At 40.5% G+C, this 26,561-nt stretch overlaps 1 protein-coding gene across 1 annotated transcript in view; it reads left to right on the top strand.

Moving 5' to 3' along the window:
• The window catches only part of UTP20 (UTP20 small subunit processome component), a 159,469-nt gene that overhangs the window by 23,925 nt on the left and 108,983 nt on the right, over window positions 1-26,561 (top strand). Inside the window, exons 9-18 of the mRNA XM_082254752.1 lie at window positions 419-565; window positions 653-787; window positions 13,513-13,590; window positions 15,604-15,782; window positions 16,186-16,323; window positions 18,682-18,770; window positions 20,846-20,951; window positions 21,795-21,945; window positions 23,514-23,576; window positions 23,652-23,807. Of these exons, the coding sequence (XP_082110878.1) occupies window positions 419-565; window positions 653-787; window positions 13,513-13,590; window positions 15,604-15,782; window positions 16,186-16,323; window positions 18,682-18,770; window positions 20,846-20,951; window positions 21,795-21,945; window positions 23,514-23,576; window positions 23,652-23,807 (1,242 nt within the window). The remainder of the gene's footprint in view (window positions 1-418; window positions 566-652; window positions 788-13,512; window positions 13,591-15,603; window positions 15,783-16,185; window positions 16,324-18,681; window positions 18,771-20,845; window positions 20,952-21,794; window positions 21,946-23,513; window positions 23,577-23,651; window positions 23,808-26,561) is intronic.

Raw genomic sequence — 26,561 nt, 5'->3', positions numbered from 1 at the left:
GGCTATGTATTTAGCACTTGTTAGAACTGTTTTTATAGCTAGAAAATTGTTAATTCCCAGCAGTTGCGGAGTAGATTGAGTAAGTTAATTATATGGTAAAAATGGAAAAATAACTTATTCAGACACACTGAATGTACACATTTCTAAAACACATTGTTTAAACATGCTGAAATAGGTTCAGTTTGAGCTCTGAGATGACAAGCTGTCTGTGTGATCAGATTATTCTTGTTTAACTCTCAATTGGGATTATTATTTATTTCTATTTCATTCTTTTTCTTTGTATAAATCTAAGGTAATTTGAATTGTAAGTGGCTTAGGCACGGAGATAGGGAACTGGAACATTGTGGGTATTTGAAATATTTATAAAAAACGATGCAAATTTACAAATGTTTTTCTTGATTTGTTTGTCATTTTTAAGGAATCTCTGCTGGAGCTTTCAGGTAAAATGGATGCTGAATACAGTACACAATGCTCAGATCAGATAGAAAGATTACTTGAAGGTTATTCTATCCTGGTGGAGCATGGTCAAGGGTCAAAGATTCCTCATCCAGAACAGGTGTCTAAGGTAAGTTCCTTTATCTCATTCTAACTGTTACCCTTCTTCCTGAAATTTCACAAAATCTCCTTTAATCTCTGTTTTGTTTTCTTCTAGACATTGGCAAAATTGTTACAAGTTCCCAACATTTCATCATCTTGTTGTCACAGACTTCTCAGTATTATCTCTACCTTACTTCTTAATGAGAATGTCTCTTTGCCAGTGTCTGAGATTAAAGACACAGTAAATAAGGTAATTTATATTCTGCACTCCAGATGTTTTTACTCTCCATGACCCACTTGAAAAATGATTAATAAATTAAAGATGAAACTCTGTTTAAAAAAAAAAAAAAAAAATCAAAGCTGCAGACTTATGTTACCAAACTAATAGAAAGTGATTGAGCAGCTCAGGTGTAAAAGGGGTAAGACCACCAAAAATTTGTTTTCTCTGCGCTAACAGCAGCGCACACAGACATCCTGTACACCAACCTAACTGGTTCCCAGCTTTATGTTTGGATGTCCGCTCACATTGCAGAGAGGGAGAATTCTGTTCACTAATATTTAACAGAGGGACAGAGCACCCTGCCCTTGTGAAGTACATAGATATATTGAAATAAATGAAAAGAAATACTCATGAAAGTACAAATTGTAATCATTGTCATCCAGAATCACACAAGAGCAGTCTTTTACACTACTCGGTTCTTATGACTGCTCTCGTGTGATTTTGGATTATAATCACTTTTGTTAGTAGAATTTCATTCATAGTTACATAGTAGTTAAGGTTGAATAAAGACAACAGTCCATCCATCCATGTGTTCTTTGAGGTGCACATCCTAGAGTCTTTTAAAAGTATCGATACTCCCCCGCTGATACCACCAATTGTGGAAGAGAGTTCCACATTCTTACCGCCCTGACAGTGAACAAACCCCTACGCAGCTTAAGGTTAAACCGCTTCTACTCTAATCTCATTGTGTGTCCACTTACACTCTCTTAGACTAAATAGTTTATTTCCTATGCTGGGATCGCCATTGAGGTATTTGTAAATCGCTATCACGTTCATTTATTTCAATAAATGTATGTACTTCACAAGGACAAGAGGACCTGTCCCTTTATCTGTAAAATAAAAAGAGAAAAAACAACTGCGCTAATTCAAAAAAGCAAAGCAGCAGCTTCAAGTGCGACTGACACCCCAAGAAGAAAATATATAAATAAAGCTGCGCTAACAATTGAAACAGTCCATGTGAATGTCCATAGATGAAAGGAAAAAAATGATGACCCTTGTGCAGGTACCGCTTACCAGATTCCAATCATTAAAGAGCCAAGAGATTAAAGGCAGAGTCTTCAAATATGGAACACAGCAAGCTTCATAGGGCTCCAATGTGAATCTCCTCAGTGGTATATGAATAGAAAGGAGAAAAACAACACCATAGTGTAAACCAGTAACAAAAATGGATGAAAATGCGTTGTGACTTGTGCGGGTACCGCTTACCAGAAGTAGCAGATACTGTAGCCAAAATGATGGGAACCGAATCCGCAGACCTCAGAAGGCAGCAACCCGTACCGTGGTGATGCAGATGTCCAAGGATACGTTTAAATGAGGAAAAAAAAGGCAAACGCCATAGCGTAAAACCATAAAACAAACGATGAAAACACCCAAATAGTGGTAACTAAAAATCCAATATTGGTGAATAGTGACAGCCACCACCGAAGAGGGTAAGATCCCCTTATTAACTGTACCAAGAAGTTTAAACAAGTAGTGAGATAAACCGCTTACCAGATGGACTAGAAGATAGACATATATTAGAACCTAGAGGGCACCAGTGAGAATGGGTACTCTTACCAGCTCCAGATATTACATGAGCGGGGGTTCAAAGTGACGCTGGACAACACTCCTGATAGCGCTCATCAACCAGGCTCAGGGAGGGATGCAGGTTACCCAAGAAATGAGGAGGGGAGAGCCATAGCATAAAATCCAACGACTATTTATTGACACAAATTGTATTGCACTTACAAATATCAGACGACAAAGAACGTAGATGAGAGGGGTTGGAGGGAGGTAACAGCCGCCGGCCGGACGGCACCGCTCGCCCGTCCTTCACAACAAGTAGGTGGGTGTGACGTCAGCACGCCGTGACCTGACTAGTTTCATCAGAGATGATTTTTTCAAAGGTACGGGCGGCGTGCTGACGCCACCTATAAATATAGTTGAATCGATGACCGGAAGTTCCTTTTCGGCCATTTTCGTTATGGTAATAAAAAACCGGAAATACACGTCATAAACCGGAAGAGGATATGACGTATATTGCCCAAATGTAAACAAATAGTAAGAGTGGAGCTCCGCATCCAAGGGATCAAAAATTGTATCGACACAGACCTGAGGTCCACTACGAGATCCGGACCTTAGCGCCGAGACTCCAAAACAGCCCCAGATGGCAGATTTGTCAAAAATGCCATCTCATCGGCCAACAGAAAATTAAATTAGTATAAAGTAATATTATAACTGAATAATTAAAATAGGATATTCCGGTCATGGATTCCTAAATACAATACAATACAAATAGAAAACTAAAATCACTAAAATTAATTAAAAAATAAATGCATTGCAACATATTAGAAAAATACCTAAAAAATGCATAAAAAGCACCTATACAGAACGTATTGTCCCCTAAAAAGAAACTAAAAATTCACCAACCAAAAAGGTAATGATTAGATATTCTTTGAAAGTCCTAATCAACTCAAGAGTTATCAATGAATGCGTTGATCTCTGTATCAACATTCAAGCCAAAAGGTGTGTATGTTTTGACCCTATATATCCAGGCCATCTCAAGGCGGGAGATACCCCTCTTATGTGGTTCACCCCGCCAGTGTGGGGTAAACTTGTCTATTCCCAGAAATAGTGTATTCTTGGGATCACTATTATGGGCCTGGGCATAATGTTTCGATACCGAATGCTTCGGAAATGATTTTCGAATATTTGCCACATGTTCATTGAGTCTGACATTCATAGGGCGTTTGGTTCTACCTATATATTGATAGCCACAAGGGCATTGGAGCAGATAGACAACTCCCTTGGTAGTGCACGAAATGAAAGGTTCAATGTCATGTGGCTTGCCAGTACTATGTGAGGTAAAAGATTTGGTATTCCGTTTCCGTATTGAATTCAAAGAACATATCTGGCACCTATTACATTTGTAATAACCAGTGAGCTGGTCTAGGAAAGTACTCCTAGGTTTGGGGGGTTCCAGCACATTGGGGGCCAGACTATGTCTTAAGGATAGTGCACCCTTAAAAACAACCCTGGGTTTCTCAGGTAGGGTTGTGCCTAGAACTGGGTCATTATTTAAAATATGCCAGTGACGGCGTATTAAGTTTTTAATGACCATGTGTTGACTGGAAAAGGTGGTAATAAAGGGAGCAGCGGGCACACTGGAAACTGTATTATCTTCCACCTCCCGTGGTTTCAAGAGTGAAGCTCTGTCTTTTTGCTGCACCTCCAAGAGTGTTTTCTGGAGAAATTCATGATCATATCCCTTCTCAAGAAATCTCTTGGTTAAAACCTCAGACTGAGAAAGAAAAACCTGATGACTGGAACAATTCCTCCTGATGCGGAGATATTGTCCCTTTGGCACAGCCTTTAGCCAAGGGTCATGGTGACAGCTGTCGACGGGAATATAGGAATTTCTGTCCGTCGATTTAAAGTAAGTAGAGGTGAAAAAACAATTATCCCTCACAGTTATGGTTGGATTAAGTTGGATCCCTCTTGAGTTGGAATTCAACATCTCCATAAAGGCTACCAGGTCACGATGATGACCATCCCAGAGGAGGAGGACATCATCTATGTACCTGGCCCACAACCTCAACTGAGGCCTATGGTGGGCATAGATGACGTCCTCCTCCCACTGTGCCATAAACAAGTTGGCAAGGGAGGGGGCATACTTAGCCCCCATTGCCACACCTGTCGTCTGGCGATAAAACCTCCCATCAAACCAAAAGTAGTTGTGATGGGTGGCGAATTCCAAAAGTCTCATAATGAGTGAGATCTGTTGGTCAGGTATAGAGGAGTCTCTGTCTAGAAACATTCCCACTGCATTAAGACCCAAATGATGTGGGATGACGGTATACAGTGAAGATACGTCCGCTGTTACCATCCATAGGTCAGCAGTGGGAGTCAATCCAGATAGTAAATTAAGGACATGTGTAGTGTCCTTAATATACGATGGGGTCTTTTGGACCAGAGGCTGCAAATAAGAGTCAATGTACTTCCCCACCCGGGACGTCACAGAGTCTATACCACTGACGATGGGACGACCCGGGGGGGAAGTCAGACTCTTATGCAGTTTAGGGAGGCAATATATCACCGGAGTCCGGGGACATTTTGGGACAAGATAAGCCTTCTCCTTTTTGTTGAGTATGCCTCTTTGGTAACCATCTTCAACTATGTTTACCAACTCCTTTTTGTATTTGATCTTAGGGTCGGAGGGCAGTGTGACATAAGTCTGACCATCACTCAATAGTCTATACATTTCTGCCATATAGTCGTCCCTATCCAGGACTGCTATCCCACCGCCTTTGTCGGCAGGCCTGATCACCAAGTTTTTATTATTACATAGGGAATCTAATCCGGTCTGTAAATTAGTGGGTAGAGAAGTTTTATGCACTTGAATGCGATCCAGATCTCTAAGCACCACATCCCTGAAAACTTTCAGAGATGGTGCTAAAGATCCTGGCGGATTAAAAACAGATGCATTTGATAACCCGGAATGCTGATATTGCCGGGGTACATTCGTTTGTTGGCTAATTGGATTACTCATCATGTATCTTTTTACACTCATTTTCCTCACAAACTTGTGTACATCCATGTAAGTTTGGAATTTATTAAGGCGTTGTGGGGGTGCAAATTTAAGGCCTTTATCTAAAATTTGAATCTCAGCACTGCTAAGGGTGACCTTGCTGAGATTAAAGATACCTGCACCCTCTACGTTTTGGATTTTTTTTGATTTAATGCGCCTGCCTCCCCGACATCCTCTTGAGGTTCGGCTGGGCGCTTGATGCCTTGATTGGCCTTGGGAAAACCCCAACCAGGATAACTTTGACCTACTAGGGTCTCAGAGTTAGGGTTCTCCAAGGCCACCTCTCTTACTGTATGTGTACTATTGAGTGGTTGAGATGTTTCCACTTCTTCAGGGGCCTCATTGTCCTTAAGCGGGTAGAATCGGTTATTAACCGGTACATTATACTGATAGCCCTCTTGTCTAGGGGGAGGATGATCTCTTCTAGAATTCTGAGGTTCCCTTACAGGCCCTGATGGACGATTGTAACCTGGATCATACCAATATGGTTGGGATCTAGGGGGACTGTAATACTGCCGCCAGTGTGGTGGTCTATATTGGTCAGGTTCTGGACATTGGGGATTAGGATAATAATATCCTGATTCCGCAAAGTTGTCTGGTCCTCTCCTCCATTGAGGAGTATGGGGATAGTTGGGATAGCCATACCCTCCATGCTGGTTGCGGTCTCTACCGCGTTGCCAGTCACTTTGTTGACCCTGTCCAGAAAAATGATTATTAGGTTTAGATTGATTCCCAGTGGGTTTGTTATTAGCCACATTGGGGCCCCTATGTGGTGATTTGTATGAGAGACGTCGACCATTAGGCCGAGGTCCCTTTTTGTTTGTTTTGGGACCATTATTATTGGTTTGAGGTGGGCCATTAAAAGCAACTCTTGGGGGGTTAATTGAAACTTCCATTGCATCATCAGGTTGCTCTTGGTCACCCAACAATTTCTTTTGCCACTCGAAGACTGCACTTGACTGATAGTCCTGTAAGTCGCGATTGAACTTTTTACGTTTTTTAATTTTTTGCTCTCTCTCTTCCTTTTGGAGGAGCTTCAATAGATCAGCTGACGCGGCCTTATAGGCTTCACTAGTCATATGAGGGACTAATTTCTCTTTAACAGTTTTGATTTCCCCATCCAGCCTAGTTAATTTGGCATTTTTACGGGATATGAGGAATCTCAAAAAATTAACCCCTGCCTCGTTGAAGTATCTGTGCCATTCTTCAAGCTCACCCTCATCTGACTGGGGACATACCTCCCACCTCAGACTCCTGGGCACCATAGTTCTCTTAACATAAGTTTCAAGAAAAACTATGTCCCACTGGGTGTGTACTTCAGATACCATTAAATTTTTAAGCCTCATGAACAGACCACTCATGTCAAAATCATCTGAAGTAAATGATTCGAATACCCCATCGGTGTTGACCACCTTAGAGGCCCTATAGTCAAAAATATCCATGAAAAAGCAGCAATTGAAAGTCAAACAGGTGAAATAAAAAGAGAAAAAACAACTGCGCTAATTCAAAAAAGCAAAGCAGCAGCTTCAAGTGCGACTGACACCCCAAGAAGAAAATATATAAATAAAGCTGCGCTAACAATTGAAACAGTCCATGTGAATGTCCATAGATGAAAGGAAAAAAATGATGACCCTTGTGCAGGTACCGCTTACCAGATTCCAATCATTAATGAGCCAAGAGATTAAAGGCAGAGTCTTCAAATATGGAACACAGCAAGCTTCATAGGGCTCCAATGTGAATCTCCTCAGTGGTATATGAATAGAAAGGAGAAAAACAACACCATAGTGTAAACCAGTAACAAAAATGGATGAAAATGCGTTGTGACTTGTGCGGGTACCGCTTACCAGAAGTAGCAGATACTGTAGCCAAAATGATGGGAACCGAATCCGCAGACCTCAGAAGGCAGCAACCCGTACCGTGGTGATGCAGATGTCCAAGGATACGTTTAAATGAGGAAAAAAAAGGCAAACGCCATAGCGTAAAACCATAAAACAAACGATGAAAACACCCAAATAGTGGTAACTAAAAATCCAATATTGGTGAATAGTGACAGCCACCACCGAAGAGGGTAAGATCCCCTTATTAACTGTACCAAGAAGTTTAAACAAGTAGTGAGATAAACCGCTTACCAGATGGACTAGAAGATAGACATATATTAGAACCTAGAGGGCACCAGTGAGAATGGGTACTCTTACCAGCTCCAGATATTACATGAGCGGGGGTTCAAAGTGACGCTGGACAACACTCCTGATAGCGCTCATCAACCAGGCTCAGGGAGGGATGCAGGTTACCCAAGAAATGAGGAGGGGAGAGCCATAGCATAAAATCCAACGACTATTTATTGACACAAATTGTATTGCACTTACAAATATCAGACGACAAAGAACGTAGATGAGAGGGGTTGGAGGGAGGTAACAGCCGCCGGCCGGACGGCACCGCTCGCCCGTCCTTCACAACAAGTAGGTGGGTGTGACGTCAGCACGCCGTGACCTGACTAGTTTCATCAGAGATGATTTTTTCAAAGGTACGGGCGGCGTGCTGACGCCACCTATAAATATAGTTGAATCGATGACCGGAAGTTCCTTTTCGGCCATTTTCGTTATGGTAATAAAAAACCGGAAATACACGTCATAAACCGGAAGAGGATATGACGTATATTGCCCAAATGTAAACAAATAGTAAGAGTGGAGCTCCGCATCCAAGGGATCAAAAATTGTATCGACACAGACCTGAGGTCCACTACGAGATCCGGACCTTAGCGCCGAGACTCCAAAACAGCCCCAGATGGCAGATTTGTCAAAAATGCCATCTCATCGGCCAACAGAAAATTAAATTAGTATAAAGTAATATTATAACTGAATAATTAAAATAGGATATTCCGGTCATGGATTCCTAAATACAATACAATACAAATAGAAAACTAAAATCACTAAAATTAATTAAAAAATAAATGCATTGCAACATATTAGAAAAATACCTAAAAAATGCATAAAAAGCACCTATACAGAACGTATTGTCCCCTAAAAAGAAACTAAAAATTCACCAACCAAAAAGGTAATGATTAGATATTCTTTGAAAATCCTAATCAACTCAAGAGTTATCAATGAATGCGTTGATCTCTGTATCAACATTCAAGCCAAAAGGTGTGTATGTTTTGACCCTATATATCCAGGCCATCTCAAGGCGGGAGATACCCCTCTTATGTGGTTCACCCCGCCAGTGTGGGGTAAACTTGTCTATTCCCAGAAATAGTGTATTCTTGGGATCACTATTATGGGCCTGGGCATAATGTTTCGATACCGAATGCTTCGGAAATGATTTTCGAATATTTGCCACATGTTCATTGAGTCTGACATTCATAGGGCGTTTGGTTCTACCTATATATTGATAGCCACAAGGGCATTGGAGCAGATAGACAACTCCCTTGGTAGTGCACGAAATGAAAGGTTCAATGTCATGTGGCTTGCCAGTACTATGTGAGGTAAAAGATTTGGTATTCCGTTTCCGTATTGAATTCAAAGAACATATCTGGCACCTATTACATTTGTAATAACCAGTGAGCTGGTCTAGGAAAGTACTCCTAGGTTTGGGGGGTTCCAGCACATTGGGGGCCAGACTATGTCTTAAGGATAGTGCACCCTTAAAAACAACCCTGGGTTTCTCAGGTAGGGTTGTGCCTAGAACTGGGTCATTATTTAAAATATGCCAGTGACGGTGCCAATATGCCAGTGTTTTCCCAAGGCCAATCAAGGCATCAAGCGCCCAGCCGAACCTCAAGAGGATGTCGGGGAGGCAGGCACATTAAATCAAAAAAAATCCAAAACGTAGAGGGTGCAGGTATCTTTAATCTCAGCAAGGTCACCCTTAGCAGTGCTGAGATTCAAATTTTAGATAAAGGCCTTAAATTTGCACCCCCACAACGCCTTAATAAATTCCAAACTTACATGGATGTACACAAGTTTGTGAGGAAAATGAGTGTAAAAAGATACATGATGAGTAATCCAATTAGCCAACAAACGAATGTACCCCGGCAATATCAGCATTCCGGGTTATCAAATGCATCTGTTTTTAATCCGCCAGGATCTTTAGCACCATCTCTGAAAGTTTTCAGGGATGTGGTGCTTAGAGATCTGGATCGCATTCAAGTGCATAAAACTTCTCTACCCACTAATTTACAGACCGGATTAGATTCCCTATGTAATAATAAAAACTTGGTGATCAGGCCTGCCGACAAAGGCGGTGGGATAGCAGTCCTGGATAGGGACGACTATATGGCAGAAATGTATAGACTATTGAGTGATGGTCAGACTTATGTCACACTGCCCTCCGACCCTAAGATCAAATACAAAAAGGAGTTGGTAAACATAGTTGAAGATGGTTACCAAAGAGGCATACTCAACAAAAAGGAGAAGGCTTATCTTGTCCCAAAATGTCCCCGGACTCCGGTGATATATTGCCTCCCTAAACTGCATAAGAGTCTGACTTCCCCCCCGGGTCGTCCCATCGTCAGTGGTATAGACTCTGTGTCGTCCCGGGTGGGGAAGTACATTGACTCTTATTTGCAGCCTCTGGTCCAAAAGACCCCATCGTATATATTAAGGACACTACACATGTCCTTAATTTACTATCTGGATTGACTCCCACTGCTGACCTATGGATGGTAACAGCGGACGTATCTTCACTGTATACCGTCATCCCACATCATTTGGGTCTTAATGCAGTGGGAATGTTTCTAGACAGAGACTCCTCTATACCTGACCAACAGATCTCACTCATTATGAGACTTTTGGAATTCGCCACCCATCACAACTACTTTTGGTTTGATGGGAGGTTTTATCGCCAGACGACAGGTGTGGCAATGGGGGCTAAGTATGCCCCCTCCCTTGCCAACTTGTTTATGGCACAGTGGGAGGAGGACGTCATCTATGCCCACCATAGGCCTCAGTTGAGGTTGTGGGCCAGGTACATAGATGATGTCCTCCTCCTCTGGGATGGTCATCATCGTGACCTGGTAGCCTTTATGGAGATGTTGAATTCCAACTCAAGAGGGATCCAACTTAATTATGAATGTAGTCAATCTACTATTAACTTTCTTGACATTACCATAACTGTGAGGGATAATTGTTTTTTCACCTCTACTTACTTTAAATCGACGGACAGAAATTCCTATATTCCCGTCGACAGCTGTCACCATGACCCTTGGCTAAAGGCTGTGCCAAAGGGACAATATCTCCGCATCAGGAGGAATTGTTCCAGTCATCAGGTTTTTCTTTCTCAGTCTGAGGTTTTAACCAAGAGATTTCTTGAGAAGGGATATGATCATGAATTTCTCCAGAAAACACTCTTGGAGGTGCAGCAAAAAGACAGAGCTTCACTCTTGAAACCACGGGAGGTGGAAGATAATACAGTTTCCAGTGTGCCCGCTGCTCCCTTTATTACCACCTTTTCCAGTCAACACATGGTCATTAAAAACTTAATACGCCGTCACTGGCATATTTTAAATAATGACCCAGTTCTAGGCACAACCCTACCTGAGAAACCCAGGGTTGTTTTTAAGGGTGCACTATCCTTAAGACATAGTCTGGCCCCCAATGTGCTGGAACCCCCCAAACCTAGGAGTACTTTCCTAGACCAGCTCACTGGTTATTACAAATGTAATAGGTGCCAGATATGTTCTTTGAATTCAATACGGAATACCAAATCTTTTACCTCACATAGTACTGGCAAGCCACATGACATTGAACCTTTCATTTCGTGCACTACCAAGGGAGTTGTCTATCTGCTCCAATGCCCTTGTGGCTATCAATATATAGGTAGAACCAAACGCCCTATGAATGTCAGACTCAATGAACATGTGGCAAATATTCGAAAATCATTTCCGAAGCATTCGGTATCGAAACATTATGCCCAGGCCCATAATAGTGATCCCAAGAATACACTATTTCTGGGAATAGACAAGTTTACCCCACACTGGCGGGGTGAACCACATAAGAGGGGTATCTCCCGCCTTGAGATGGCCTGGATATATAGGGTCAAAACATACACACCTTTTGGCTTGAATGTTGATACAGAGATCAACGCATTCATTGATAACTCTTGAGTTGATTAGGATTTTCAAAGAATATCTAATCATTACCTTTTTGGTTGGTGAATTTTTAGTTTCTTTTTAGGGGACAATACGTTCTGTATAGGTGCTTTTTATGCATTTTTTAGGTATTTTTCTAATATGTTGCAATGCATTTATTTTTTAATTAATTTTAGTGATTTTAGTTTTCTATTTGTATTGTATTGTATTTAGGAATCCATGACCGGAATATCCTATTTTAATTATTCAGTTATAATATTACTTTATACTAATTTAATTTTCTGTTGGCCGATGAGATGGCATTTTTGACAAATCTGCCATCTGGGGCTGTTTTGGAGTCTCGGCGCTAAGGTCCGGATCTCGTAGTGGACCTCAGGTCTGTGTCGATACAATTTTTGATCCCTTGGATGCGGAGCTCCACTCTTACTATTTGTTTACATTTGGGCAATATACGTCATATCCTCTTCCGGTTTATGACGTGTATTTCCGGTTTTTTATTACCATAACGAAAATGGCCGAAAAGGAACTTCCGGTCATCGATTCAACTATATTTATAGGTGGCGTCAGCACGCCGCCCGTACCTTCGAAAAAATCATCTCTGATGAAACTAGTCAGGTCACGGCGTGCTGACGTCACACCCACCTACTTGTTGTGAAGGACGGGCGAGCGGTGCCGTCCGGCCGGCGGCTGTTACCTCCCTCCAACCCCTCTCATCTACGTTCTTTGTCGTCTGATATTTGTAAGTGCAATACAATTTGTGTCAATAAATAGTCGTTGGATTTTATGCTATGGCTCTCCCCTCCTCATTTCTTGGGTAACCTGCATCCCTCCCTGAGCCTGGTTGATGAGCGCTATCAGGAGTGTTGTCCAGCGTCACTTTGAACCCCCGCTCATGTAATATCTGGAGCTGGTAAGAGTACCCATTCTCACTGGTGCCCTCTAGGTTCTAATATATGTCTATCTTCTAGTCCATCTGGTAAGCGGTTTATCTCACTACTTGTTTAAACTTCTTGGTACAGTTAATAAGGGGATCTTACCCTCTTCGGTGGTGGCTGTCACTATTCACCAATATTGGATTTTTAGTTACCACTATTTGGGTGTTTTCATCGTTTGTTTTATGGTTTTACGCTATGGCGTTTGCCTTTTTTTTCCTCATTTAAACGTATCCTTGGACATCTGCATCACCACGGTACGGGTTGCTGCCTTCTGAGGTCTGCGGATTCGGTTCCCATCATTTTGGCTACAGTATCTGCTACTTCTGGTAAGCGGTACCCGCACAAGTCACAACGCATTTTCATCCATTTTTGTTACTGGTTTACACTATGGTGTTGTTTTTCTCCTTTCTATTCATATACCACTGAGGAGATTCACATTGGAGCCCTATGAAGCTTGCTGTGTTCCATATTTGAAGACTCTGCCTTTAATCTCTTGGCTCTTTAATGATTGGAATCTGGTAAGCGGTACCTGCACAAGGGTCATCATTTTTTTCCTTTCATCTATGGACATTCACATGGACTGTTTCAATTGTTAGCGCAGCTTTATTTATATATATACCTTTATCTGTAAAGCCTCACCTATAGCATGATGGCCAGGGAACAAGCATTTTCAAAAGTGGTTATGGCAGCCTTTATGATTCCCAAATGACAAAAACCTTTTAATGTAGCTGGTTATAATCAAACTAATTTATTTAGTATGTTAAAAGTGTTGTTATTTCTTTGTGCTGTGACATAATGTAAATAGACTGTTTAAATAGACTGTTTTAAATGTAATTTAAAACTAGGATTCAGTGATTCAGTCTGTGTAATGTTAGTACTTTTCATGGTCCCATTCATCCTGCGATTAGTGTATTACCTGAGTGTAGTGTGACTGATAAAAGGCATAGCTTAATGTAGTCCATGCCTTTCTTTTTGCTAATCTTTGCATTTGGATTGAAAGAATGGCACTTCTTTAAGGGGTGACAAAATATTACCAGATTTTGAGGACAGTGATCTTGTAAATGTCATTTACTGTGCATATTAAATCTGCATTTACACATTTTTTAAGGCTTTTGACAGTGGATTTTCAAGAAGATCACTGTTGGATTTCTCAGAAAGGCTATTCAAAATGAAGCAGTTTGAGCAGGCAAGTATCTAATAGCTTTAGAAAAGAGGTATTATCATTTTGCACTCTTTTTGTATTAAATATGAAAGTGAATATAAAAGTGTAAGTAATAAAGTTCACCTGATCCACCCTTTTCAGTCTGGTTTTCATCCCCACACCAAAGGTATCCAGTAAGTTTAAATGATACATTTATCTAAAAAAAAAAAATAATACTTCAAATGCTATATCAACAAAAAAGCTAAAACAATCCAATGTGGTCTTATCCCATGCCTAGTCCTAATATTAAATAAATGTTCACGTGCAAAGATCTTCATTGTGAGGTAGAGGAGCTCAGTTTAAAATACTGTAGCTCCTGACTTTGAATATAAGGAAACTTACCTATCCAGAGATCCAGCGATGTCCTCACCCGGCTTCGGCTCTAGGTGCTGCCATCTTACCTATGGGAACCTGGCAGTGAAGCCTTGTGGCTTTACAGCTGGTTTTCTGCTATGCGTATGCGAGCCGCGCTGCACTTTCTGAATGGTCCCACAGTCTTCAGGGAGATGGAGGGGGGCCGAACTTCACGATTTGACCAGAAGTGGCAGAGCGGTTACCTGTTTAAAACCAGGTGCCCGCTCCCCCCTCCCCCTCAATCTATGCCAAATGTGGCAGTGGAGGGGGGTAGGATGCAAACAAGTGGAACTTCCCCTTTTGGATAAAGTTCCAATTTAAAGTGGTTGTAAAGTTCAGTCAGGAGATTTGAACTAAGCACATATATCTTCCCCTTTTGGATAAAGTTCCAATTTAAAGTGGTTGTAAAGTTCAGTCAGGAGATTTGAACTAAGCACATATATCTGTAGTGTTTACTTTTCTCTCTCCAAAGCTCTAAGTGTCGTTTCTCTCTGGTGCTTCGTTTCTCTTTACGGATGGGCTCAGGCGTGTTCAAGTCCTAGTCTTAGTCCCAACTCACCTAAACAATCCCGCCAGGAATCCATCACTGCACACCACCACTCATAAGCAGTGTGAATATGTTCAGCTGCAGGAAATTCCTCACTGCCCCTGATTGGCGGTGTGCAGTGAGGCTTCCTGGTGGGAGTGCCCTGGTGTATTTGGGACTAAGATCCAAACACACCTGAGTCCATCCATATTCCTCTGTTATTCGCAGGAGTCACTTCTGAGAAGTTTTCTGGCACATGAGATAAAATGAGCTGAAATTTGTGTCAGGGAGGGAGGTAAGCACAGAGCTTGTCTATTCAGAATACAGCCTTGCATGTTCCTTCATTCCTCTGCCTATGTGGAAGGGAAGTGTGCTCCTTTCCTCCAATCAGGTCTTACACACTGTTTCAGAGCTGTAACTGCAGTTCTCCACACTCTGTACTTTTTCACTTTAAAAGGGTTGTAGAGAAGACTGCAGTTAAAGCAGTTGTAAACTGTTGGTTACTTTTTTTTTTTGGCTTTCAAGGTAAAGGCATAATGTGCTAGGATGCATCGCATACTAGCACTTTATGTGAAACTTACCTGAAACAAAGCCCTCCAGCGATACAATGTAGTCTCTGGAGGCAGCGTCCATGTTCTCTCGGTCTTCCTTCCAGGTCCGCGGACTCCGGCTGTGTGACAGGCCAGAGCCGCGATGACGTCACTCCCACGCATGGCACAGGTATCTGAAGGAATGGCATGGGTGGCCGTTCCTTCAGACCGCATGCGCCGATGACGTCATTGGCTGCATGCAATGTAAATATTCCCTAAACAGTACACGTTTATAAGATATTTACAGTATAAGCTTACCTATGGGTACAAATTATTATTTATACTTTACTTATTTTCCTTTAAACAACTAAAACCTATGTAGGAGTCTTTATTTAATCTCTGTGTATCACCTGAGACTATTCACTTCACCGGGTATAAGTGAGGGTTTACAACCACTTTAGGCCACAAAACAAATGTATCCTTATACAATGCCCACTGTTAGGTATTCATACAGTTATTCTAAATCTACATTGCTGTTTAATATTTGATATACAATGTTTAAATATTACATTTTATTTTATTTTTCAGCATTTTCTTCCACGCTTCCTGCAGTATATCCTGCTGGTTTTCACAGATGAGAACCCTGCTGCTATGAGCGAGACCCTGGCAATTTTAACTAAGCTCATTTTGGAAAAAGCTGAACCCCCAACAGTTGGCTCTATGGCATTTGAAAAATATCCCCTTGTACTTGTGGAAAAATCTAACTGGTAAAATTATTTGGTGAAATTGCTAAAAAATAATGTAGAGAAATCAATTCTTTTCTTTTTTTTTTTTCTACCTGCAATAAGAAATTGCATCAACCTTTAAAATGTAATAACAAGAACATGACAAATAACCACCAGGGTCTTTTATTTTATTTTATAGTGCACACATTTTCCGGATATGTGTGAGCCTGTTTAGTCTATTTACTATGACTGGGGCCAAATACAAATACAAGTAGTACTTAATAATACATTTCTCATGTGGTGGTGATTGCAATAAAATGTACTAGTGTAAATGAGGGCTATAATGTAAATAATGGCTAACAACTGATCATTTGAGATAAACTTGGTTATTACGTGTGATAATGTTACCGGTTCTTATGTGCCATGTCTTCGTTTTCTTTCTTAGTTCAAAATCGAAAGGTGGCCAGAGTAAGGGATCTGCAGTGCTGGATTACATCCTGTCTTTGATTCATCTGTCACCTGATCTGGATGCATGTGAAATGTCACACTGTTGGGCTGCACTTACTGTGCTGCCTCATTTGAGGTAATTCTACACATAGATTGCAATCTGAAGTTATTAAATTCTTAGCACTGTTATTAGGTCTTAGATCCTAACAATGTTCTTAGATTGTAATAAGGCAATGCACATTTTTATCCTTCTAATTTTTGTGTCTGATACAAACAATGGTTGGAAAAATTTGTAGAGTTTTCCTGTGTGGAAGACATTTTAGCCACTGAAAGTGCTTGCTTTATCTCACAGAAATTGTGCCAGCAGATTAAATTATGTGCCATTTATTGCCTTTTCAGTGGCAGACACAGCGTATATTGCTAACACCTGATTGGAGGTCCTGGTTGAATGGTAATGGGCTCAAAGATGGACAATTGTCACTATGCCCATTTTCTCTAGCTTTTGTTAGTTTAGCCATAGATGGGCATAGGAAAATAATGTCCACTCCATATGTTGTGAAGGAAGTTTTTATGGATTAAAGGGACTGAGCAGTCAGACATGCTGGTTTTTAAAGTCCCCCTTCCCTGACCCTTAGAAGCAGGTGTCCGGCTCCTGCTCTTTACTTTTCTCTCCCAAATGTTAGCACAAACTTGTTAAGATGGTGTGCTGCACACAGCTTGCTGCAAGGGTAGTCAAATATCGCAATTGCAAATGACCCCCTTGTCAAAGTACATATTTATTAGAATGGTTCGGTATCTTACTGAAAGTGTCATATAGTAAGGCATCAGTCCATCCTTAAAACTTCTAGAACCTGTCACAAACCTCTGCTTGTCAATGCACATGCAATTCAATTCTTCCTTACATTTTCTGAGACCCATCCTCTAATCCCGCCAATCATTTATTTTTTTTTATAAATATCCACACAGGTAGCTAAATTTCATTGTTAAAACACTTATTGCACCTGTTCATATGTAAGGTTTCCTGCAAAACACCCTTTGCTGTTGGATTTAAAGTGGTATTAAACCTAAAAACAGAAATGTTGTATATGGTAATGTTCCAGATATTAGATGTGGTACTGGCTGCATTTGTTTACTTTTTTTTAGCTTTATTTCCCTTTGTTTTTACCTAGTGATTCAGCCAGTAACACACTTCTTGTCTTGGGGCTCATTCACATGTGAACATGGGGACAGTAAAACCCAGTAGATGAGCCTTACTTTTACAGCCACCCAACCGCTACCCCCTTAATAGCTGCTAAGACCGCGGCTGGGGGTGTACACATTCCACAGCCGCGATTCTATGCTTTGCAGTCGTGGCAGAAACTATAGCACCTGTCGCTTTTGGCATGCACTGCAACCACTAAACATGACCCATTCAAGTGAACAAGGCTGCTCTGAAAGCGAGTACAATATACATGGTTGGTGGTGCGCTAGTGCAGCATTCAAGGGGTAAAACAGGTGGTGAGGAGGTGATAAAACGCCTTCTCACTACCTGCCTTATCCTTCCTGAAAAGTGATCTAGATGCGGATCAAAACATATGTGAACAAGCCCTTAGAGTGTCTGAACTCTGGATGAAGGAGAAACTAAAAACACCTTTTGAACAGCAGCGTTGCCAATTTGGAGAGGAAGGTAGTGTTCGATGTGCTAGCAGACTTAGGTGAATTTAACTAACAAATTAAAGCTGAACTCCAGCAAACACTTTTTTAGCAGTTGCAGCAACAATTTTTTTTTGGGATAAAGGTTTTACATAAAGGTAAAAAATCTGGCCATTGTCAGCAGCCCTGTCAGTGTTAAAGTTGAACTAAACTCATCTATTAAATGGTTTCCCAGAACAGTTACAGGAAGTTGAAAAATTACAGATTTACTGGCTAGATCATCTGGTAAAAAAACAAACAAACACAGCCACCACTTTTATAAGCCTTTTAATACCACTTTTAGGACAGGTTTGGAAAACAAATCTATAGAATTATGTAAAGTCAGCATCCAAACAGGTTGTAAAATTCACGTGTGCAATGATATGTACTGATCACCAGCTCCCAAGAAATTACTGCATGACTTGGTTTCCTAATGATAATTGCAGAGATATTTACCCACTGTGTACTACTTTATCATTGCTGATTGTGATGCATAAGCTTTCAATTATGTTTTTTTTTTTAAATAATTTTTAAAGTCACCAATGTTGTTTGCAATGCCCCTAGTCTGGCTGTGGAGTTATTGTCTTGTTGGCTTGCAATGCCACAATGCCACGTTTTATTTAGGACATATCTGTAGAAAGATTTTTAACTGAAAATGCTTAAAAACATGCTAAAAATTTCCTTAGGTGAGTTATTTTAATTGTGCCCATTATTTACTTTTTTTTTTTTATTTCTTGGTGACAGAATGGAAAATTTGCAGATTGTAATGTCGATTATACCCCTAATGTATGTACAACAATTAACTTTTCGTTTTCGGTTTCAGACCTATGGATAAAGAAAGAATTATACCAATTTTATCGGAAATTATAGGAAGCATTTTTTCCTTTATAAACCAAATACAATTTACACGGGGTAAGTTACAAAATGTGAAAAACCTTTTGATACTTTGAATGAGCAGAACTTTGAAGACGTTTTACATCTGTGTACTCATTATATAAACTGTGAAAGCAGCAAATTGTAGTAACTCTTAGCGGAATTTCTTTAAGGAGGTCATAATAGTAAAAGATTATGATTGTTTGCTTTGGCAACTTAGTTTTCACCAGCGTCTATTTTTTACTGTTTTATTGAATAACCCATTGGTCTTTTTCTGTACTTAAATCATATGTCAAGGTAAAATAAAGAAACACATATGTAGTACTTCTCTGCAATACATGCACAATAGTCCAGGATTTATCACTTTACAGAACCTGAAAGTATAGAAACATACCTATTGATCTGGTAGAAATACATTCAGCTCTTAAAGTGAAATTAAAGGATTTTTTTTTTTAAATAAAAAACATGTTATACTTGCTCTGTGCAATGGTTTTGCACAGAGCATGTCCAGTTCTCTTCTAGGATACCCCATCAGCTTTCCTGGCTCCTCTTGCATTTGAGTACCCCCATAGCAAACTGCTATGCCTATTGACACACATAGTACAGCTCGGCCCCACCACCACTCTGTTTGTTATTGGATTTGATTTACAACAGCAGGAGCCAATGGCTGAGCGCTGGATCGAGCTTGGGCTAAGGTAATTATTTACAAGGGCAGGTGGGGCGAGCTGCACCCAAGAGGTTTTTTTTTTTTTTTACCTAAATGCAGAGAATTAAGGTTAAAAAAACCTTTAGCCATTACAGCTACTTTAATTATCTGCTGTAAGCTGAGAGGACACATCGTTGACTGAGTGGTCAATAAGGCGGCTTGTCGTCTTTTGATAAACTACTCAACCACTCTTGGGGGTGGGTTACTAAAGGCAAAAATACTCTGCCCTTTGCATTTTCCCCAGAGCTTAGAAAATGTGGTAATGTTTTGCTGATTTCCATCATCCTATAATGTGCAAGAAAAACTGATGTTTTTTTTAAATTTCCTTGGGTATTCTTTACAACGTAAAAGCTTCACCACGTTTACTAAGGGAAATTAGTGCAAGTCTATTTTTCCTTAGTAAATCAATCCCTTAGTGTCGTCTGTTCACAAAATGCACATTGGATTGCAGTGTCGGAATATGGCACAATCTTTTTTTGATGGGAAAGCTAAGGAGTCAGTGACTTAATGCTTTTGCAAAAATGTCCCTGAGTTTGTCATTGGTTTTAAACAAATTTGCCGAACTGCAGTTGCACGGTGTCCACTGTTTTTTGGGTTGGAAGTACCTCAGAACAGATTAGAGCAGCAGTGCCCTGCTGCTTATTTCAACGAGGAAGCTAGCTTGAGCAATACAGTTGTTTGCGCATTTTGAGTCCATCTTAGTTGTAGCCTACACAGGACAGAGGGTCGTTTTCATTCACCCCAGGTGAAAATGCTGGTGCCAAGGTCTGGTGAGATCATGTGACAAGATGAATTGTGAGTTACAAGGTGCCCTATACTCAGAAGTACATAGTGCTCCAAGCAGCAGGAGAGCAAATGTAAGAAGGGAGTGTAAAATGCAAGAGTTGGCTTTAAAGTTAAATAAACCTTTCCAAAAAATTTGGAAAATGGGCCCCCAGGAGCTTTTAGCTGTGATGTACTAGTATGCACAGCATATTAGCACATTATGATATACCTACCTGCCAGTCGATCCCCTCCAGTGGCTCCTGTCAGTCACACAGGCTCTTCTATTCCCTCACGGTCTTCTTTCCTGTTTCAACTTTTTGGCCGATCGATTGGCCAGGCCGCAATGACATCATGGCAGTCACTTCAGCATGGCACAGAGCTGTGCAGTAAATGTACATTAAGCTGCGCATGTGTACACGAACACTGTCAGACAGTCAGAAACAGTTATGATAGAAAAGACCAATAGTGTCTCCTGCCTGTCAGTCGTTCTTCATTTTTTACATTTAATTCTACTTTAATCATTATAGTTTTTGGGTTTAATAGACTATATTTTAACCAATCGTTCCTTATTTATAGACCTGGAACTATTTTATATGGACTTTATGGTTCCTTTGTACATCAACGGTCTTTCTTATTTTTTCAGGAGTCTTGTGGATAGCTTGCCAGGCAGTGAGTACTCTTCTCAGCCTGGATGATTCTGCTGAAATTCTTCATATAATTCCAATGGAAAACATTAAAGACCTTCTTCTGTAAGTTGCATGCATATTCTGCAAACACAACCAGCCTTCTGGTCCTGGAGGCATCTGTGCTTTACTGAGCTGATCTTTTATCACAAAAATTTGTAATGGGTAGGAAAAGTATGTCATTTTATTCTCTGTACACATGGGATTGTTAAACTAAATCTGATCTGGACTAAGACATAACATAACAGCAGTGATGAAGTGCAGCCACCTTGTAATGCCTGCAGGTACCTGTAGTAGTCCTCATATTGATCCCTTTTGAATCCTCCTTCTTTGATCCTAGGCTCAGGTTGTACGTTGGGCCCTAACTTCTATCCAAGTTGAAATTAAACCTACCCTGTGTCTGGGATAAGCCATGCCCTTGTCTTTCAACCATCAAAAGATAGAACTTCAGTGGGCAACAGAAGTTTGACATTTTTACAGCTGAATGAGAGCGGGTGAAGTTTAGTAGCTGACGGGGGTGAGATTTATACCTAATTTGGGTCAGGGCCTAGGATCCAAGATGCTCCACTATGATGCATTAATCTATTTATTGGTTGTTATGTATAGTACATATAGTTTTTATACACACTATGTTATTAGATGAGCTTGCTAACATTCACTGATATGAAATGCAGGGATGGGAATATCTTTACAATATTCTGATTAGCCAGTGGTAAAAAAAATGTACAACATACTTGTATTAAGTAAAGCCTAATAAATAGCTCTTAGAGAAAATTGTATTTGACTGCCATTTACAAGATCATAGACACCAATCAGCGATGCTTCTGATGTTTGTATGTTTTAATCTGGTATGTAGCTTTGGTAATGAAAGGTTGATGTCTGATCTTTTTGTTTTTATATATTTTTTAGCTCTTTTCCCGATGAGCCAAGTGCCTTGCTTTTGGCAGACCTTTACTTCACTAGATTAGTGTTCTGTGGTTGCCAGCAGCAACTTTCGTTTGATATCCAAATGGAGCTCTTTTCCAAGTTGCAGTATAATATATCGAGCAACTTGTCAAAGGTATATCATTGCAAAATAAATGCAAAGCTTTTTGATGTATTGATCCTGCCCTGTCATCCTTTGCAGATTTGTGTGTTTAAATGTATGATGCTTACTAGTTTAATGCTACCATAACTCATTATTCATTGTATTTTAAATAAAAAATAATTCTATATTCGCTTGCAAAACCAGCATAGTGACCATTTAACTTCTTCATCTTAAATCCTCTCATTCCAGAGTTCACATTTTAAAAAAAAAAAAAGCTGTTCATGTGCATGCTTATAGTTGTATCTTGGGGTCAGTTCTTCCTGTAACATTACAGAACAGCTGCTTGCATGCAAGTCTAATGTGCTTAACAGTAGTAATTCTTACCGTTTTGGTAAAAGGTGGGTTTGATGGTCTGTGGCTGATAGTTTCAAAGGGAATGTATTGTGGTTTGGTGCTTTTTTTAATTTTGTAATATGGTTAGGTCCCTGCTAAAAGCATTTTTATTAACCAAGTAAATATGAAAGATTGTATATTCCACCCAGTCAGCATATGCAGCTCTAATCCTGCCTTTACTATTCAGCCATTTCATCTTTTGGCTGCTGATAGAAACCAATTGTTTACAGCATTCAATCAGACATCACAAATGTGACCCGTCCTTTACTAGAGGAAACATTGGGAGGTGTATAGCATGCAGCTCTGCTGTGCTAATCCATAGTATGTTGGGAGTCATGTATTAAATTTTTATCTGTAAATGAAAAGATTTTATGTATATACTGTAAATGTATAATATTTGAGCTGTGAATTATGGCATATAAATAAGATATATCTCTATATGGAGCCAGCCTTGACTTTGGGCTCCTTTTCATATTTTCTGTTTCTCTTTTTCTCCTGTTTAAATACCCAGTAGTTTCAAGGGATCTATGAAACAAGCCAAAAAAGAAAACCTATAAGTGAGAGCACTCACACTCCTACCTGTGTATGGCTCCCTTGAAGACAGTGGGATTGATTTTCTGGAGAGTGCAAAATCAGTGCAGCTCTGCACAGAAACCAATCTGCTTCCATGTATTTTTATTAAAGCCTAAGTGAACAAGCTAAAGTAAAGCCTAGTACACATGGGCCAAATGTTGTGGACATCAGCAGTTTCATTAAAAAATGTCCGACATTCAGCCTGTGTGTATGGCAGCCTGTCTGACCGAAGCTGGCTGTTTAGGCCAGCCTGTGTCGAATGAGCATGCTGGAAATATTGGCTGAGAGCACTGACCCAAGTGTTCTGTTAGGGGTTTCCTGGGTGTGGGGGGAGGACATCCGATCCCCCTGTCAGAACACAATAGCACAGCATGGAAGATCGCTGTACTAACATCAGATTGTTATTACAGCGGCTCCGACCTGAACTGTCAGTTTTTTTGCACTTGCAACGAAAAAAAAATAGTGGTGTGTACTAGCCTTTAGAAGCTGATTGGCTACCATGCACAGTTGTACTAGATCAACCCCATTGTTTCAAAAAGGAGATAACTTCTACTATTGTCTTTCACACATTCCCAACTGATCACAGCTAAAGGTCATTAAAAAATGTCTCTTATTGTGTGTAATTTTTTTTCTAGGTGCGACTTCTTACTATAAGGATACTAAATCACTTTTCTTCCCAACCACGTATGAGTCTGGAGGTAAGCATTCACATGAGTGGACTATCAAACAGAATGAATATAAAGTAAAGTCTTACCAAACTGTTTTTTTTCCAGGAGTCTAAAGAAGGAGAAAACCTTCATGTGTTTTCCATTCTCCTGCAATCTGAGCTTGTCCCAGCCACTGTCCATGAATACCGAGATAAACTTCTTCATCTTCGGAAACTGAGGCATGATCTTGTGCACTCAGTTGCAAAGGAAGACTTCAAGGAGGTTGGTGTATTATATTTTATATCATATAACCTGTGGAGTACACATTATGTCATATTATTGAGAAATTACTAAGCTGACATTTAATGTGGAACGGAAGCTTTGTTTAGAAAAACAACAAATACCCCAGCTCAAATGTGTACATTTCAATGATTTTAGGAAACCTAATTTTCAGTTTTTTGCAAATTTGGTTCTGTAATAATGAACCTAGACCTTGACATTACATTTTTCTGAAATTGTGTGCTAAGTGGGAGGTTTAAAAGAACCTAATGTTGTGTCTTAGTTCTATATAAGATTGTAGCACCAGCATTCTTTTTTGCAGTTGAAGTTGTTTGTGGTTAAAGTTTTTTTTTTTTCATCTCTATATACCTTTTTTCAATAGTACTGTTGTGTGGCCATGTGGTTTTCTTTCCTTTTTTTCCAATCTGCATGGAGTCCAGTGGGAGGGCTGTTTTTCCCCACTGACATATGTTAAGGCTCGTACACACTTTACGAAAATCTGACGAAATATCCTCAGATTTTTTTCTCTCATGCTCAGCTGTCATAACCGTTTTTAGTTGGCAGTGCATAATGTTCACGAAATTTCTCGTCCGATTTTTCTTTTTTTTTTTCTTTGGGACGTTTGTTCCTAGATTTCCGGGTCGTCAGCAACTTCAGATCATGCGTGGTCTTTCGTATCCGATTTTTCGCGGACGTACTGCACACACATTAAACGAAAATTGGTCGTGCTGGGGACAGACGATAACAATTTTGGTGTTTGTCCCTCCGTTTTTTTTTTTTGTTGAAAATGTTGGCATTGGCAGCTGAAAGTTGTGTACACACTAGCCGAAAATCGTACGATTTTACCTCGGACGGGAATTTTCAGCAGATTTTTTACTAGTGTGTACCCCACTTAAGATAGAGGGTTGTGGAGCAGCTGCCGGGAAAAGCTTGGTCGCACTTCCAGGAGGGGAGGGGTGAGGAGGTGATCGGCTTCACACAGACCACGGAAATAGCAGGGAGAGACAGACATGCTGCACAGAGAGAAACTGTCTCTTTGGTCAGATGTCCTCTTGCTTTCTGCTGTGTCTCTATAAAAGAAAGTGAAGGGAAATTTCCTTGATGGTACACAGACTGCAGTAAAAAACAAAACAAAAAAAAAAACCTTACAGGAGTCAATTCTTACTCTATCCAAAACCTAAAAAGGTATTTATAGCAAAAAGCATGTGGAGTCATTCATATTTTATGCAGTAGATGGCATGTCATTTGACCTAGGCTATTTGCATAGTCTGTAGCTACATATAGTATAGTTACATAGTTTGGTTGGATAAGACACAAATCAATGTAGTTCAACCACTAAAAGGCAAAAAAAACCATGAAAGCATGATCCAATGTGTTCCAGTAGGGGATAAAATTGCTTCCTATTCTCCCAAGAGGCAATAATATAGCAGAAGAAGTAAATGAGTTAAAAGAGCAGGGGGGCGAAGATTACTGAAACTCATTACTATAACCTGCAGTCAGTTACTGTGATACAGAGAACAGGACTTTATTTGCCTTCTAGATAAAATGATAGACAGACACCTACCTTTTTTAAAACCCTCACACTTTTTTTTCACATTACATATTTAATTTGAATACTATTTTGTGACAAAATATTTTATTTACAGTATCTCACAAAAGTGAGTACACCCCTCACATTCTTGTAATTACCTTATTATATCTTTTCATGTGACAACACTGAAGAAATGACACTTTGCTACAATGTAAAGTAGTGAGTGTACAGCTTGTATAACAGTGTACATTTGCTGTCCCCTCAAAATAATTCAACATACAGCCATTAATGTCTAAACCCGCTGGCAACAAAAGTGAGTACACCCCTAAGTTAAAATGTCTGAATTTGGCCCAAAGTGTCAATATTTTATGTGGCCACCATTATTTTTCAGCGCTGCCTTAACCCTCTTGGGCATGGAGTTCACCAGAGCTTCACAGTTAGCCTCTGGAGTCCTCTTCCACTCCACATCACGGAGCTGGTGGATGTTAGAAACCTTGCGCTCCTCCACCTTCCATTTGAGGATGCCCCACAGATGCTCAATAGGGTTTAGGTCTGGAGGCCAGTCCATCACCTTTGCCTTCAGCTTTTTTAAAAAGGCAGTGGTCCTCTTGGAGGTGTGGTTGGGGTCATTATCATGCTGGAATACTGCCCGGCAGCCCAGTCTCCGAAGGAGCTCTGTATGTCACAGTACATGTTGGCATTCATGGTTCCCCCAATGAACTGTAGCTCCCCAGTGCCAGCAGCACTCATGCAGCCCCAGACCATGACACTCCCACCACCATGCTTGACTGTAGGCAAGACACACTTGTCTTTGTACTCCTCACCTGGTTGCCGCCACACACGCTTGACACCATCTGAACCAAATACGTTTATCTTGGTCTCATTAGACCCACAGGACATGGTTTCAGTAATCCATGTCCTTAGTCTGCTTGTCTTCAGCAAACTGTTTGCAGGCTTTCTTGTGCATCATCTTTAGAAGAGGCTTCCCTCTGGGACAACAGCCAGGCAGACCAATTTGATGCAGTGTGCGGCATATGGCCTGAGCACTGACATGTTAACCCCCTCCCATTTAACCTCTGCAGCAATGCTGGAGGCACTCATAATACGTCAATTTCCCAAAGACAACCTCTTTAATGCTGAGCACATGCACTCAACTTCTTTGGTCGACCATTGCGACATTTGCATCTAGGGGTGTACTCGCTTTTGTTGTCAGCGGTTTAGACATT

The sequence above is a fragment of the Pelophylax lessonae genome, assembly GCF_965119305.1.
Source record: "Pelophylax lessonae genome assembly, chromosome: 4".
In the NCBI taxonomy this organism is placed as follows: Eukaryota; Metazoa; Chordata; class Amphibia; order Anura; family Ranidae; genus Pelophylax; species Pelophylax lessonae.
The sequence above is the reverse complement of the archived record's forward strand: the minus strand, read 5'-3'. Positions and strand labels throughout refer to the sequence as shown.